At 43.2% G+C, this 17,723-nt stretch overlaps 1 protein-coding gene across 1 annotated transcript in view; it reads left to right on the top strand.

Moving 5' to 3' along the window:
- The first annotated feature begins 1,312 nt into the window (after positions 1-1,312).
- Positions 1,313-17,723, top strand: part of LOC126470241 (biogenesis of lysosome-related organelles complex 1 subunit 5) — a 37,729-nt gene continuing 21,318 nt past the window's right edge. The window contains exon 1 of the mRNA XM_050097949.1: positions 1,313-1,561. Within this exon, the coding sequence (XP_049953906.1) occupies positions 1,543-1,561 (19 nt within the window). The 5' untranslated portion in view covers positions 1,313-1,542. The remainder of the gene's footprint in view (positions 1,562-17,723) is intronic.

The following is a 17,723-nucleotide window of genomic DNA, read 5'->3' as shown; positions in this document are numbered from 1 at the left end:
GAAGAGGCAAAGTTAGTTCTCTTTGCTGATGATGCAAGTATAGTAATCACACCTGGCAAACAAGAATTAACTGATGAAATTGTCAATAATGTCTTTCAGATAATTACTAGGTGGTTCCTTGTAAACGGACTCTCACTGAATTTTGATAAGACTCAGTAAATACAGTTCCGTCCAGTAAATGGCATAACGTCATTAATATGTATAGACCTTAATCAGAAGCATATAGCTAAGGTAGAATATTCAAAATTTTTAGGTGTGTCCATTGATGAGAGATTAAATTGGGAGAAACACATTGATGATCTATTTTCACTCATTGCTTGCATATGGCATCATATTTTGGGGTAATTCATCACTGAGGAATAAAGTATTTATTGCACAAAAGCGTGTAATCAGAATAATAGCTTGAGTCCACAGAACATCATCCTGCTGACATTTATTTAAGGATCTAGGGATATTCACAATAGCTTCTCAATATATATATTCTCTTATGAAATTTGTTATTAGAAACTACACCCAATTCAAAAGTAATATCAGTGTGCTTAACTACAATACTAGGAGAAAGGATGATCTTCACTATTCAAGATTAAATTTAACTTTGGCACAGAAAGGGGTGAATTCACTGCCACTAAAGTCTTTGATCACTTACCAAATAGTATCAAAAGTCTGACAGATAACCAACAAGTATTTAAGAAGAAATTAAAAGAATTTATGAATGACAACTCCTTCTACTCCATAGAGGAATTTTTAGATAGAAATTAAGAAAAAAAAGCTGTTATATTAAGTTAATTATGTTGTCAAATTAACTTCATTATGTCATGTATTGGAAAATTTGACTCGTTCCACATGATTACGAAATATCGTATTCATGATCCATGGAACTAGTATTAATCTAAACTAATCTAACCACACGAGTTTATTATTTTCTGCGTTAACGAACTGGTTTTGTTACAAATGTAGCGAACAAAAGCTAATATTATTATACAGGTAAACCAGGTATTTTTTCGTAAGGTCATCTCATCTGCTATTAACTAACCATTTTCTGCTCCTAAAACGAAACACGAATCATTAATACACATGTAGTTTACAAGTGAATCCTGACGATACAGTTTAGTAACATAATGGTATATACCTCTCAGGACCCTTAGGAAACCTAAAAAAAGACAACTGTGGTGTCTTCTTCCTGTTGTTGCTTGCAAAAATCATTATAGAAATCAAACAAACACTATTCGCTTTCACGATCACGCCGAACTCACAATTTAACTTACTGGCCGCTTGGGGCGCTTCTGGCGCGGTAGGCAACAAAATCGAGGCGAAGTGTCACGACTGTTGTGAAGTGTCACGACTGTGGTCTAGACCGTGGTAATACGGGCCTATCCTTGATGTCTATGCTGCAGATGATAGAAGATCTGTGACTGGTACCCTATCGAAAAAACGACTAATCGAATGATGTTTACCTCTGTCTGTGATAACAGTGTGTCAGAGGCTTAAACTGTGGTTGTAGAGTGATGTAATAAATGCAATGAGCTTGTGGGTGGGGCCTGAATGGCAGCGATAATTAAAGGTATTTGAAGAAATGTCATTATTTTATTGGTATGTATGGTGCACTGCGTTTACTTAGATGACTGGCATGTGGACATCCACCGTTTGCTGCCTAACGTGTAGTGTTTGGTAGTTATTGATGTAAATCGGCAGAAGTTTGTATTCCGTGTTAGTTCAACCGCATAGTGCAGTAATTTTCATTTAATGCTTACTAATGCGCGTCCACAGTGCCTAATGTTAGGTAGAGACAAACGGGTAAAGTAGAATGGTGTGAAGGCTTGTAAGCATTTTTGGAGACAGAATTTCAGCTATTTCCCCATAATGGGTTCGTGGCAGATGATGTCGCTATTCGCTGTTAGTTCGGTGGTAAGATTCTGCATGTGAGTATTAAGAAGACATGCTTTGACAGTTGCTTTCTAAATGTAGGGACTTTTAACGAAATCACTGTATGTTGATGTGCGCTCGCTCAATTACACTACATCCTTTCCTTCCACATCCTAGTACATGATCGCCAATTCCTGTAGCTCTGGTCAGAATGCTAATACCACATGGAATGTGAAGTAGCAATCCCACCCAATAGTAGCATTCCAGCCCAAGCTGTCGAAGTAGCCTGTCATGTGTGTTTGCTTGTGTGAATGGATGATGTGTGTTCCTCTTTTTTTCCGACGAATGCTAGGGTCGAAAGCTTATGTGTAAGTGTCTTTTAATTGTACCTGTCTGCAACTTGACATGTAATCACCACGATAAGTTACAGTGTAACAATCTCTTTTACTGCGTTGTTGATATTCGTATCTGTAGTTTCCATAGTTTTAAGTACAACTACGTGCATTCTTTTGTTTAGTTATGACCTCCATTCTTTGGTTATATTGCCAGTTCTGTAAAACCCCAGTTTGTCTAGAATAATATTTTTATTCACACACAGGCTTTAAATTGGTCTCAGAAAATGCCAACCAGTGCCATTTTGTTATTTAATGCTTGCAAAATGCAGTGAGTGAACATGTAAATAACATTATCAAAGTTGATGAACAACTTATCTGAACTTCAGACTGTGATTACTGAAGATATTGTCACATTGTTACTACAATCACAACCAAATTGATAAGCAGGGTTATCACTGAAGTAAGTCACTTAGCACTGAAATCACATTTATCACAAACGCCAACAAATAGATAGAATGGAACTCCTGGGTGGAGCATGGTGCAATTTTTACAAATGTTAGTCATTCCAGAAAATACAAACTTAAGAGTTTCAAGAACCCCCCAGATAGCAAACAATTGCTGGTGGTAAAGTTTGAACTGGTGACGCACGGCATGCCAGGCAGTGGTGCTAACAGCTATGCTGCGTTGCATGCAATGCACCACATAACATTGCTGTGTGTCTGAGAGAAAGTGACTCACTGCTATGGAAATTCTCATTGGAGCTTACAACAGCATCCTGGATCTAGGTCTTGTAATGGTCCTCTGTATGCCAGCACTGGTGGACCTTTGCATTGCTACAGTGTTTCGCAATGGTCTATTTCATCTGTTTTCTCTCCACTCCAGATCTGATGGCATCTGTAAAATTCTCACAGAAAAGCTGATTCTCATTGAAGTTGTTTTATGGTTTGGACTAGATCTTGTTGGCAGTTTGATAGTAGCTTCTTCCACAGTCCTTAGTGGTAGCAGAGCACGATTCTTTGTTGATGGCACTGAGCTGCCAATCCTAGACTGTTTTGGCTTTTCCTACATTCTCACATCCGGAACGAGTTGTCACTCCTCATGCCAGTTGAAGATCCTGCTGCCATTAACTGCTGTACTCTATTTCTTCTCTTACCACCTGGCGTATGACAGAGATAATATTGTGATGGTCTTCCACGGCCATAGGGACCACATTTGGGAGTTGGTCATACTTCTTTCTCCTGACTCTTTCCTGTTGCATTATTTCATGTACTTACGGTGCCTAATGAAGTCCTCATTTGTTGTGAACATTCTTACCAGAAGAGCATAGTGCATGTCTTCTATGACTCCCTTCATCAAATGTGAGATTTTGTCAGCTTCTGTCATATTCGTATTCACAATGTACCACAGGGCCAAAATGATTTGTATGGAAGGCTGTGTTGCTTCCCCATGACATTGATTTTCTGTAAAGCAAATTTCTTGCTGATTGTCTATTCGACTTGGAATTGATCCCAGAAAATGAGCTTCTCTTCTTTTTTCTCACACCACTGCTGGGCTGTGCCATCCATGTAGATTTCCATTTGCCACACACATCATGCTATTCCATCTGTTGTATTTGGTGATTTGGTTGATTCCTTTCAGCCATTTCACCAGGTTTTGGAAACATCTCTGGGAAACACTGATTGATGCATGATGTACAGCTGACTTGCCACTGTTTTGTATTAGTTAGTTACCTGATATATGGGCTTTGGGAATGATGTACTGTATTCCAGTTACTGTCTGTCTGAGTGACAGATTTTACATTTCCTGATTGGAGCCAGGGTGATGTAGGTGTTTTGAAGTACCTTGCACCTCTGCCAAAAATTGTTGCCATAACCTTAATCACATCAAAATCCAAAAGCTGATGTCCCTTTGAAATACAGCACTTCGCACTGAAATCAGTATACCATGAACACCAGTGTACAGATAAAGAACTGAACTCGTGGACAGTGTGTGCTGCTATTTGTACAAGCCCCGAATATTTCATAATTTATTAACGTAACGAAAATGAGAAATTTTAAGAACCTCCGTGAAGTGAAAAATAGGAACAAACAAATAATTGCTGGTGGCCGGGTTTGATTGGGGGCCTGCAGAACACCAGAGAGAGATGCTAGCCACTATACCACATTCCATGCCACACAGTTCGCAGCAGAATTGGTGTTGCTCGGGTGGTATACCCTTCTCGAATACATCACCTTATCAAACAAAAAATTAGAAAATGTTGTCTGGATTAAAATGGGCAGCAGTTATTGCTTGCTCTTTGATCACATGTCTTATATACAGATTTAATGATGCCATATTTCAATATCAGTGGGAAAATGCCCAGAGTTAGTGATCAATTACATATTTCAGAAAAGGCGACACTAGTTACATGGGAACATAAGTCCTTAGCTCTGTGTTGCAAGTGCCGCCAAATTCAGATGAGCTTCTACTTTTGAGAAAATATGTATATAATTTCCTTAATTTCAGAAGGTGAGACATTTAAATGATTGAATTTTTTGAGAGTTGATTTTTCAACACACTGATTTTCGTCTTGAACTGATTATCCTTATTTTTTGTAGCACATTTAAGGAATGGTTGTTAAACATATCTACTGACTGTGGTTTGTCATCTGTAGCCCTTCCAGTTAAATCAGTAGTGATTTTATGTATTGTGGCCTATTGTCCTCCCTCTCATCTCAAATACGAGGGTTGGTACTTAAATAGTGGCAACTATTTATTTACAGCTCATACAAAATAGATACGTGTTTCAAAGTATTACTGACCTTCAAAATAGTTGCCATCATTGTGTATAACTCGTTGCCAGTGATGTGGAAGTTGTAGGTTACTCTTAGCAATGCCAGTTGTGTTGACAGTTTGAGCGGTACGGTCTATTGCCCAATGAATTTGTAGCAGTTCTGAAGCGAATGCTGTGAAGTGTTTCCTTCAGTTTAGAAATCTAGTTGAACTTACGAGGGCTTAAGTCAGGGGAGTGCAGTAGGTGGTATAGCACTTAGCAGCCCCATAAGTCAAACAAATCAGTAACAGCTTTCACTGCACGCCCTTGAGCATTGTCCTGCAAAATGATGGTCAGGTCCTACAGAAAGTGTCATCACTTCTCTCTCTATGCTGTTCATTTTTGGAACACAACCTACGACCAGCTTAGAGACAGATTATGTCATAGTGAACCCTATCGCTGTCTCCAACACCTTGGGCCACTATTTTGTGGAGATTTCGAGCTCCACTCACTATCACCCTGCCTTCCTCCATTGGAAACGGGTACGTGCGACTCGGTTGATACCCTTCTCTTTTCAGAATCGTGGTTGCTACAATGCAGCCTTTACTTTGAGGGAGCTAGATCATGCTCTCACTTCATCCTGATCCTCTGCCCCAGGACCAGATGATGGTAACATTCAGATGTTGTAGCACCCTTTCTCTTGCGGGCAAGCACTTTTTCCTTCTTATATGCATTCGCATCTGGCCAGAGAGCACATATCCCGGATACTAGCATGAAGTCACTGTCATAACCATACCTAAACCTGGTAAGGGGAAACACTTTCCTTACAGCTACCACCCCATTTCTCTGACCATCTGTGTGTGCAAGGGTGATGGAATGTATGATTCGTGCCCGACTGGTGTGGTGGCTAGAGTCTCGCAATTTACCAATCACTGCACAGTGTGGATTTAGAGTGCACTGTGCTGCAGTCGACAGTATTGTCACTTTGTCAACCCATGTCATGAATAGTTTTCTGCGGAAATACTAGACTGTGCCCCTGTTTCTCAATTTGGAGGAAGCCTAAGACACCTGCTGGAGGACTGGTATCCTCCATTACTCTCTGCACGTGGGGCATCCATGGCTGCGTGCCCCATTTCAGCTATCCGTGGGTTCTGTCTTGTTGAACACCATTATGCAGGAAAATGGTGTGCCTCAGGGTACTGTCCTGAGCACCATCCTCTTTGCTATTGCCAATAACCCTATTATAGCCTGTCTCCCGTAAGGCATCTCTGTCACCCTTTTTCTTGATGATTTTGCTGCCTATTGCAGTTCTCCATGGGCTTATTTCTTTGAATGTCATCTTCAGCATTGTCTCAATCATCTTTACTCGTGAAACATCAACAGTGGATTTTGCTTTTCCACTGTCAGGACTGTTTGTATTAATTTATAGCGGTACAATTTGTTTCTTCCACCATCTTTACATCTTGGGCCTGTTGCTCCTCCATATGTTGAAACTATGAAATTCCTGGGGCTCATGCTTAATAGGAAAGTTTCGTGGTCCAAGTGTCTTACCTGACCGCCTGATTTACCTGGTCCCTCAATGTCCGACATGTCCTCAGCTGTACTTCCTGCGGAGCGGATCAGACCACCCTCCTCTGTTTGTACCGGGCTCTTGTCCATTCGAAACTAAACTATGGATGCTTTGTGCATCCGCGTGTCTGTCCATCTTACACCACCTCTATACCACCTGCCATAGTGGACCCATTGGGCCACTGGTCCCTTTTGCACTAGCACAGTTGAGTCTGTAAGCAGAAGCTGCTGACACCCCAGGGGACTCACCACTCTTTGGCGGGTTCATGCTTGGCTATCACCGAGCGGGGTGGCGCAGTGGTTAGACACTGGACTCGCATTCGGGAGGACGACGGTTCAATCCCGCGTCCGGCCATCCTGATTTAGGTTTTCCGTGATTTCCCTAAATCGCTCTAGGCAAATGCCGGGATGGTTCCTCTGAAAGGGCACGGCCGACTTCCTTCCCCATCCTTCCCTAATCCGATGAGACCGATGACCACGCTGTCTGGTCTCCTTCCCCAAACCAACCAACCAACCATGCTTGGCTATCATGTGGACACAGCCTTTGCAGCATCTTTTCCCTTCCGTGCTGCATGTCTCTCCTTTTGTTATTCTTTCCCCCTCCCATGGGGAACATGTCTGGGGTGTTATTGGGAACGTTCCACATTGTCTGTCGCTGACATCAATCTTACCACTGTTTTTCATTCCCTTTTCCTTTATTTGTTTCCCTTCTTCTATCATTCCTCTGCTTTGGCGTTTGAGGTTCCTCTTTTTCTTCTTCCTCCCTGTGCGCTCCTGAAGGCCAGCAATGTCTGACACATTACAGGTGACTGGGTAACGCGTAATTCCCAGCCCCGGGTTGACAGGACGGGTGCATGTATCCCCTGGTACAGGCCAGGCCCAAGGTGATTGCCTGAGCTGCTACCTTTCCAAATTGCGGATTGGTCCTCCATCAGGTGTGACCTGAGGTGTGAACAATCACCTTAAGGTGAGTGTACCCCTTTGTGAAAGGGGCCCCTAGTTGGCAGGAGCACGCCATTGGAGATGCTGGCAATCATAGGTGATTCTCTCGCAATGAGCCAATCACCTTCACAATCAACATCAGTGATACATAAAAAGAATGAGGCTAACAATTCAAAGTCCTTCCAGATGCACCACGGTTCCTCGTGGTCTCACGTACTGAAGACAGTCAGTCCTTTGCGACTGTAAGCCCGTCTATTATTCAGAAAAGTGTTGATGCAGTTGCCAGCCCTGTGAAATCCTGCTCTCATTTATGGAATGGCATTTTACTTTTGGAGACTACTTCTGATTCTCAAGCACAAAAACTGCTTACTGCCTTACTTCTCCAGGGCTATCATGTTAATGTCGAGGCCCATAGAAATCTAAATTCTTCCCATGGTGTTATGTACACTAGGCTGCACAACGGTCTGACCAAGCCTGAAATCCTATCTTACCTCTATGATCAGGATGTCACTGCCATCCATCAGGTGATGAAAAAGGTAGATTCATCCTTAGTGCCCACCCAAACTCTTTTTCTAATTTGATAGTTTGGTGCTTCTGTCAAACATGAAAGTAGGCTGTGAAAGTATCACAGTCTGATCGTACATTCTGAAACTGATTCGCTGCTACAAGTGTCATTGTTTCAACCATACTAGACACCGAGCCAAATGTGTAACCTGTGGTAGGGATGTGCGCGAGGGCGATCGTGTGCCTCCGTCTCTCTGCTGTATCAACTGCAGTGGCGGTCGTGCTGCCTCCTCTTGGGATTGTCCCATGTATTTTGATGAGTAGGCTGTCCAAGTAGGCTGCTAAAAGTAGCAGCCGATGTTATTGTGGACCCTGTTGCTATCTCCAACACCTCAGGCCGCCATTTTGCGGACATTTCAAGCTCTTCCCTCCATAACCCTGCGTTCCTCCATTGGAAACGAGCGGAGGAGACTTGGGCGATAACCTTCTCTTCTCAGAATTGTGAGTGCTACAATGCTGCCTTTACTATCAGGGAGCTAGATTGTGCTCTCAGTTCATCCTGATTCTCCACCCCTTGGCCAGACACTGTCCACATTCAGATGTTGCACCTCTCTTGCAGGCAAGCACTTTCTGCTTAACACGTACAGCTGCATCTGGGCAGAGGGCACATTCCCTGGACATTGGCATGAAGCCACTGTCATACACATACCTAAGCCCAGTAAGGGTAAAAACCTTCCTTCTAGTTACTGCCCCATCTCTCACCAGCTGCGTTTGCAAGGAAGTATGATTCATGTCCGGCTGGTGTGGTGGCTAGAGTCCTGCAATTTAATAATGACTGCACAGTGCGGATTTTGAGCACAGCGTTCTGCAGTTGACCATCTTGTTACTTTGTCCACCCATGTCATAAATGGTTTTGTGCATAAATCACAGACTTTGTCCATGTTTTTCGATTTGGAGAAGGCCTACGACACCTGCTGGAGAACTGGTATCCTCCGTACTCTTTACACATGAGACTTCCATGGCTGCCTGTCCCATTTCCTTCAGGAATTTTTAAAAGACTGAGTTTTCAAGGTGCATGTGGACTCTGCCTTGTCAGACACCTTTATCGAGGAAAACGGTGTGCCTCAGGGTTCCGTCCTGAGCGTCATCCTCTTTGCTATCGCCATTAACCCTATAATGGCCTGTCTCCCGCGGGCATCTCCGGCTCCCTTTTTGTTGACAATTTTGCCATCTTTTGTAGTTCTCCATGGACTTACTTCATAGAGCATTATCTTCAGTGTTGTCTCAATCATCTTTACTCGTGGAGCATCCACAATGGCTCTCATTTTTCCACTGATAAAACTGTCTGTATGAATTTCTGATGGGGCAAATTGTTTCTCCCAGCATCTTTACATCTTAGGCCTGTTGGCCTTTCATTAGTTGAAACTACGAAATTCTTGGGGCTCATGCTTGATAGCAAACTCTTTTGGTTCTCCCATGTGTCTTACCTGGCATCCCGCTGTTGCAGTCCCTCAATGCCCTACGTGTCCTCAATGGTGCTTCCTGGGGTGCTGATCCAACCACCCTCCTCCATTTGTACCCATCCCTTGCCCTTTTTAAACTTGACTATAGGTGCTTTGTTAATGCATCTGCACATCCATCCCTCTTACACCATCTAAACACTAGCCACCATCGTGGCATCCATTCGGCCACAGGCACCTTTTACAATAGTCCGGTTGGGAGTCTGTATCCTGAAGCTGCTGAACTACCATTGCCCTACCTCTGCGACTTTCTCCTCAGCAGGTATGCATGCCGTTTGTCTGCCATGCGTGGCCACCCACCCTATGCCTCCGTTTTCAATGATTCTTTTGTTTGCAGTAGGGGGCACGTCCCTCTTCTCTGTTACCTCCTGGAGTCCGCTTTCGGCACTTGCTTTGGCAGCTTTATTTCTCACTACCTTCAACTTTCCTGGTGGGTGTGAACCCTTCACCATCTTGACTTTGTGAAGGGGCCTGTGTTAACCTTGGCCTTCATTCACTTGCTAAGGACACTACTCCAGCCTCGCTCTATCGCCTTCAGTTTCACGACCTTCGCGTGGAATTTCGTGATAGTACCTTTGTGTATGTTAATGATTCTTGGCCTGATCGTGGTGTTGGTTGTGCCTTCATCATTGGCGCCCATGTTTTAGATATTGGCTTCCGGAACACTGCTCTGTATTTACAGTGGAGCTCTTCGCTTTGTATCAGGTCATGCAGTACATCCGGCAGCTGAGGTTTCTAATTGTCATTTGCTCCGACTCTCTGTGCCCTTCAGAGCTTTTGTGTGCTGTACACCGCCCATCCCTTAGTGCAACGGGTCCAGGAAAGCTTTCACTTGCTCACTCCTGATGGAGCCATTGTGATATTTATGTGGGTGCCTGCTCACACCTGTCTGAAGGGCAACGAGGCAGAGTCCTTGAACCTCGGCACGCTAGTTCTTCCATTCCCTCAGAAGATCTGTGTGTTACCCTCTGTCACAGGTGGTGTCTTTTTGGCATCACAACTTGTCTTTCCTTCATGGGAACAAGCTCCGGGAAATTAAACCTCTCCCAGCAGCTCGGCAGACCACCTCTCGGCACACTCGCCATGAGATCATGTTACCTAGGTTGCATATTGAGCACTGTCTTTCTTTTTTAGCCGTTGCCATGTGTAAAGTGGTGATACACCACCACTTTGTGCTCATTGTCCTCAGCCATTGACGGTTCACCATTTCCTGCAAGGATGCCTTTTTTTAACTACTTACGTTCTCCTTAGTGTTTGCTGTCTGAATTATCGGTTGTTTTAGCGAACGACATGCGGGCTACCAACAATGCTTTACTTTTTATCTGTCGTAGCAATATGGCTAAGGACAGTTCATCTTTATATCAGGACCTTCTTGTTGTTTCTGTGGAATATTTTATGGACCTTTCTCCAAGTCCATGTTTTTAGTTGTCTTTCCTTCTGTTGACAGGGCTTAATGTACAGTCGTTTTTTAATTCCTTTTTTGTCTTTGTGTTCTGCAGTTCTGACATGATTGCGTATGACCCTAGTTGTTTTTTTCGCCCTAAAACAAAACAAAATGAAGCCACCATTCCTAGTCTTGGGCACCCGTAAGCCTTTGTGGGGTGGAACAGCAATCACTGGCTCTGGTAAAGACCTCAAAACCTTGCTGGCACAAGTTGATTTTTGCCCCTTAAATTATGGTGCCCCCACACACTTCACGGTGACACATGGGACTTATTCGGCCATTGATCTCTCCTTTTGCAGTCCTGGTCTTCTCCATCTATCACTGGAGGGCCCACCATGACCTTTATGGTAATGACCACTTTCTGATCTTCCTGCCCCTCCCTCAGTGTTGCTCCCCTGGATGCCTGGCCAGATGGGTTGTCTGTAATGCTGACTGGGATGGCTACATCACTGCTGTTGTCCTTAGCTCCCCATCGCAAGACAGTTTAGATGTGGTTCTTTAGCATACAATGGCAGCCATTCTTTTGGCAGCCAGTCAAACCATCGCCACTTTCTCAGGATTCCTCCGTTGGAAGACGGTACCCTGGTGGACCCCAGGATTGTTGTGGCCATTGGAGTTCATAGGCAGGTTGTCCAATACCATAAGAGGCACCCTTCAGTGGAGCACCTCATTGCCCTTAAAACGGCTCCATGCCCATGTTCGCTACCTCATGAAAGGACGAAAGCAAGAACCCTGGAAATGGTATATTTTTCACCATTGGATTACGTACCTCTCCATCACAGGTATGGGCAAAGATCAGACAACTATATGGATTCCAATCTCCTGCAGATGCACCAAGCATTTCCATAGCAGGTGCCATTTATACTGATCCAGATGCTGCTGCCAAGTATTTTACTGAGTATCACACTCGTGCATCTGCAACTGAGAACAACTCCTCCTCCTTTCGGCTCATAAAACAACGGGAGGAGCGAATGCGCTATCTTTTACTACTCACCATCTGAAGCCATACAGTGCTCCATTCAGTCAATAGAAACTCTACAGTGTCCTAGCCCATTGCCCTGATATGGTCCCAGGGTCAGATCGCAGTCACAACCAAAAGCTGAATTATCTCTGAATAGATAGTCAGCGTCACATCCTTGCCCTCTTTAATCGGATCTAGGGTGAGGGTATGTTCCCATCTCACTGGCGAGGAAGCACAATAGTTACACTACTGAAACTGGGTAAGAATCCTCTAGAGATGGACAGTCATTGCCCAGTCAGCCTTACTGATGTTGTCTTAAGTTGCTGGAGTGCATGGTGAGCAAGTGGCTGTGTTGACTTCTTGAGTCTCGAGGTCTACTGTGCATCTCATGACAGTTTTCGCAAAGGCCGCTCCACTGCTAATAATTTGGTTCACTTGGGAGCCCACTATCCAGACAGCCTTTGCACTTCATCAGCAGTTCATTGCTGTCTTTTTTTTTTTTTTTTTACCTACTGGAGGGTTATGACACGATGTGGCATCACCACATCCATACTAAGTTACGTTAATGAGGTCTCCGGGTCCACTCCCAATTTTTGCCAATAACTTCGTGTGGCCCCATACGTTCTGCATTCAAGTGGGCACTTTTACTCAGTCATCCCCCCCCCCCCCCCCCCCTTCCTAATCCAAGAAAACATGATCCCACAGGGCTCTGTACTGAGTGTACCCCTCTTTCTGCTGTCCATCAATGGTCTAGCAGTGGCTGTGAGGTCTGTGGTATCGCCCTCCTTATATGCTGTTGATTTTATTCTTTTCTTATTGCTTCTGAGTGTCACAGGGTGCCATATGGAAAGTGGAGTCTTGGGCTCTTACCCATGGCTTTCAGTTTTCAGCCAAGACTCGTGCCATGCACTTTTGCTGCCATCGTTTTCCCCCTCTCACACCCAGAGCTTTACGTAGATGATCAGTTACTTCTTGTATTTGAGACACACCACTTCCTGGGACTAGTGTTAAATTCCCTGTTGGTGGCACCTCAATACACTTTGTTGCCTCAGTAACACTAGCTGGGGTGCAGATCGCTTTACCCTTTTGCGGCTCTACAAAACCCTGATTCTGTTCCGTCTCAATAATGGGGGTCTTGCATATGGTTCAACATCACCCTCAGCATTGTAGATACTGGACCCCATTCATCATTGTGGGGTCTGAAGCAATGGGAGCCTCCTGGACTAGCCCTGTGAACAACAAACTAGTCACTACTGGATTCCCACCATTATCTATCAGGTGCCAACAACAGTTGCTGAATTATGCTATACACATTCGTAGCTTCCCTGAGCATCCCAACTACCGTGTCCTTTACTGTGGAAGGGATCTCCACCTCCCACAATGGCAACCCAGAACTGTGTTTACAATTGCTGAAGGTCACAAGTGTGTATTTGGAACTGCAACTTTTCCATTGTTGCCTCTGGTCAGGGAGACATCCCTTCTGCCCTCATGGCTTGTGCCCTGACCTAAGATTTGCCTCAAGGTCTCCTTTGGTTTAAAAGATTCTGTTGATCCACTGATTTTTTTGCCATCTGTTCTTGGCTGTCCTTGAGAAGTAACTGGTTTTGGAAGTGGTATTCACCGATGGCTCAACAGTCAATGGACAGACAGGCTTTGCATAAACAGGTGCACAGTGTAGTGAACTCCACTGTCTGCCAAATGGCTGCAGTGTCTTCACTGCTGAAGTGATGGCCATTAAATTAGCCTTCAGGCTGTAAACCAGTGCTACTTTCCTCACCCACTGGTTACAACTATACAGGATCTTGTCTCAGACCTCCATAAAGTTGGGCAGCCAATCATTTTTGTTTGGACTCCTGTTCATGTTGGAATTTCGGGAAATGAGAGCTGACTGGTTGACCAAACTGGCCACCAGGATGCCAAATCTGGAAATGGATGTCTCGGAACCGGACCTTTGGTTGTTAATATGCCATTGATTGCTGGAAGCCTGGAACTCAGAATGATCTGCTCTGATATCCCCAAACAAAGGACAATTTAGGAGACCACAACCATGTGACAGTCTTCCCTTTGTGCTTTTCTCAGCAAATCCACTGCCCTCTCTGTAGACTTTGCATTGGCTACACTTGGCTGACTCATGGCCACATTCTCAGACATAAAAATCCCCTCGCTGCCAATGTGGAGCCTCCCTGACCGTGGTCCACTAATGCATAGGCTGACCTAATTTGTCTGCTTTGAGACATCTTAATTTTCCTGACACATTCCCTCTGGTGCTAGCAGACGACACCAACTCGGCTGATCTGGTGTGAAGTTTTTCCTGTGAAGGTGGTTTCTATTTGTCCCTGTAAGATAAGGCTTTTTGGTGTCATTGACTGCTTACGGGGTTGGTAGGGCACCCCTCTCCACCTCCCCTCCCCCCTCCAGGGGTTCCACTGGCCCTTGCTGGGTGGCTCAGCCTGGCCACTGCCCTTTCCACCTTTTTATTCTCTTTGTTCTTTTCATATCTTATTTTTTTCTTATTAAGTCAGTTACACTTAGGCTTTCCAGAATTTGTCTTTCGTCTCCTTCCTTTGACGGCTACTGGTGGTTTGCCACTTGACAGATGAAGGGAATGATGACCAGCTGTCACCACATACTAATAACTGCTTGTTGCTGCCTGACAGATAGCACAGTAAGGAATCCATATACCTCATAAACAGTTCAAAATTTCCCTGTGGGGATCTGTACAGAGTTACAATGAACACATTTCTGTGTGAAGATCACTAACCTACAAAATATACTTTTTTCAATGGTACCTTGTGTTCTATGTTTATATGCATCAACTCTTCCTTTTCCCATTTTAGTTTTATGTAACATGCTGGAGTATAATCTCTTATATTTAACACTATGGTTATATGATGTGCTGATTAGCACTGTATGTATCTGTCTTTTCAGAGCCCTCTGAATTTTCCAAACAGACAAGAATTTCTTATGTGTTGTTATTCAGTCCTCTAATATTCTCATGAAATAAACTACTGTTACTTTTCTGTGCATTCTGAAGCATTGTGTGGGGTGTTTCTGTTTTAACTTCTCTCACAACAAGGTGCTGGAATCCTTGTTCCAACCTAAAAATGGTACCCCTTTGACACCAGTAACCGCAGGGATCTTGCTTTGTATGATAGTGTCTCTCTGTACATTTTTTTTTACAAGAATTTCAGCCATCCTACCTTTCCCTGAAATTTTTTTTACAAGAATCTCAGCTAATGTATCTTTCCCCGATCATGCTGATTATCTTGATTATGCTTAAGGATATTGGTAAATTAAGCTGCTCAAAAGTTTGTCACTACTTTGACAACAGGTGTAAGACCAACAATACAGAAACTTAAGACCACTGGTGTCACCGAAATGTCATTTTACTTCGTGTGGCTTTGCACTTTGCTGTGAGAGAATAAAAGAGAGTATTTGAAACACCTTATTAAATTTATGCAGAGTATCAAGAAATAGATGTGTATTATGAGGAATACTCATTCCAAGAAAAGTTGAATAACGTACTTCTTCCTTCTATATGCATCTTGTGAATTGAACATTACAATGAAATTTGATCTTGAACAGTGGCTTGCAGACAGCTGTTCTTTGCGCGCACCTTTCATTTCTGGAACAGCATAAGGAAAAGGGAATGATAATGACATAATATGTACCCTCCAACAGACACTTTAAAGTGGCATATGAACTAAAAATGTAGATCTAGACACAGAAAACTGAAATACATGCTGACCACAAAGTTGGGCATAGAAGAGTGTTTTATATCTTAAACACTTGTCATTTATGTAATAATAACCTGGAAGAAAGATATTGTACCTCTGGATGCAACAACTGGAAATCACTGCTATTTGACCCCACTACCCTATGTCGATGTAAAAGTTTTAAGCCAAGAAAGTGAAGAGTAGCTGAAGATGATTGTGCATAATCCATATAAGCCATGTTCCAATTGGCTACGTGGTGGTAGTCTTGGCAATTGAAATTGATAAAGACGTGATAGGCAGCATAATTTTGGAGCAGTTGTCATATGTACCAATTACACCAAAACTGCAGATTATTATTCCTTCCTCGAATGTCTATATGTGGATCAAATTTAATTAACATTGGATGGGTAGATGAAAAGATATGCATCTGCAAAGTTGGCCAAAATTATCTATGTGCAATTTTAGGGTATTTTTTGAGGGGCAACATCTCAACTGTGTCTAGTTCAACCCTTTTTTCCTTGCCATAGCTGGAAAGAGCATGCTTTAAGCTTTCAAAGCTGGCTTTATGGATTTTGCATATTGATGTGTAAGAATACCTATCAAAAGTGGGGAAAATGGGTTACTGATAAATACAAAAAATTAATACAATTTGAAGTTGTAAATGAAAAAATGTGTAATGTATTGTCTTTTAATAGTATAAGATTTGCCTGTGGTTAGGGAATGTGACTATGATGATAAGAAGTGTTTTTACATTATTTTACAGTATAGAATATAAATATAATAAAGCCTCAGAAAATGTTCTTAAGATTATAAAATCTAAAAGATCGTAATGGAATGCTTTGTCATTTTAGAACGTTTTAATCCTGCAGTGCATTGTGGTGCCTATATGCATTGTCATTCAGTTTCCATTGGCATTATAAAGCAGCAATGGTTTTTAAGGCTCTGTCCTTGCAGCAATGATACAAGGGTTGTTCAACACACATTTTTTAAAAAAGCCATTAATTTATGTAGACAAACGTCATTGTTGGTACTTCACATTTGATGTTTGTTCTGTGTGCTGATGAAGTTTCAAACCATTTTGACAGATGACAGAGCTGTAGTACAGCGTCAAAGTGGTGTCTACAAATGACTCACATTATAAGCAGCATGCTGTTATTAAATTCTTGTGCGCAGAAAAAGGAAGTGTGGTGAACATCCATAGAAACATTTGTGTGCAATGTATGGTAATGCTGCAGTTGATAGGTGTACAGTTGGGTGATGGGTAGAGTGAGTTACTGCCTCAGGAAATGCAGAAACAGAACTCTATGATCAGCCACACTCGGGATCTCCTGTCGTAGCCACTGCTCATGACATGCTGAATTGTGTGGCTGCCGTTATTCATGCTGACCATTGCATCACAACTCGACAATTGGCTCTACAGTTGTCGGTCACCATTGGAAGTGTGTTGGCAATGATAGAGACTGCTGGATATTCAGAGGTGCTCATGATGGGTTCCACAAATGCTCACAGTGGACCACAAATTCAAAGAAAGGCCATTTCATCTGAATTGTTGGAGTGTTTTGAGACTGACGGAGAGGCCTTTCTGTCATGGATCATTACGGGGATGAAAGCTGGCTGCACCACTTTGCATGCTTGTACCAGCAGGGAATACATGCTCTTCCACAGTGTTGGCATATGGCCATAGAACGTGATGGAGACTACATCTACATATATACTCCGCTAACCCCCAAGCGATGTGTGTGGCAGAGGGCACAATTCGCGCCAAAATCATATACCCCCCCCCCCCCCCCCCCCCTCTGTTCCACTTGCGGATTGCATGATGGAAAAACAACTGTGTGAACGCCTTGGTACGAGCTCTTATTTCCCTTATCTTTGAATGATGATCATTACGCGATTTGAAAGTTGGTGGTAATAAGTAATAATATATGCTCTAAATCCTCGATGAAGATTGGATTTCGGAATTTAGTGAGCAGCCCGTTCTGTTTAGCGCGTCGTCTATCTGGAAGTATGTCCCACTTCAAACTTTCTATGAGATTTGTAACGCTCTCGCGATGGCTAAATGTACCAGTCATGAATCTTGCTGCTCTTCTTTGGACTTTCTCAATTTCTTGAATCAGA

The sequence above is a fragment of the Schistocerca serialis genome, chromosome 1 (assembly GCF_023864345.2).
Source record: "Schistocerca serialis cubense isolate TAMUIC-IGC-003099 chromosome 1, iqSchSeri2.2, whole genome shotgun sequence".
NCBI classification, from domain to species: Eukaryota; Metazoa; Arthropoda; class Insecta; order Orthoptera; family Acrididae; genus Schistocerca; species Schistocerca serialis.
Note: the sequence above shows the minus strand (reverse complement) of the source record. Positions and strands in the feature narration are given on the sequence as shown.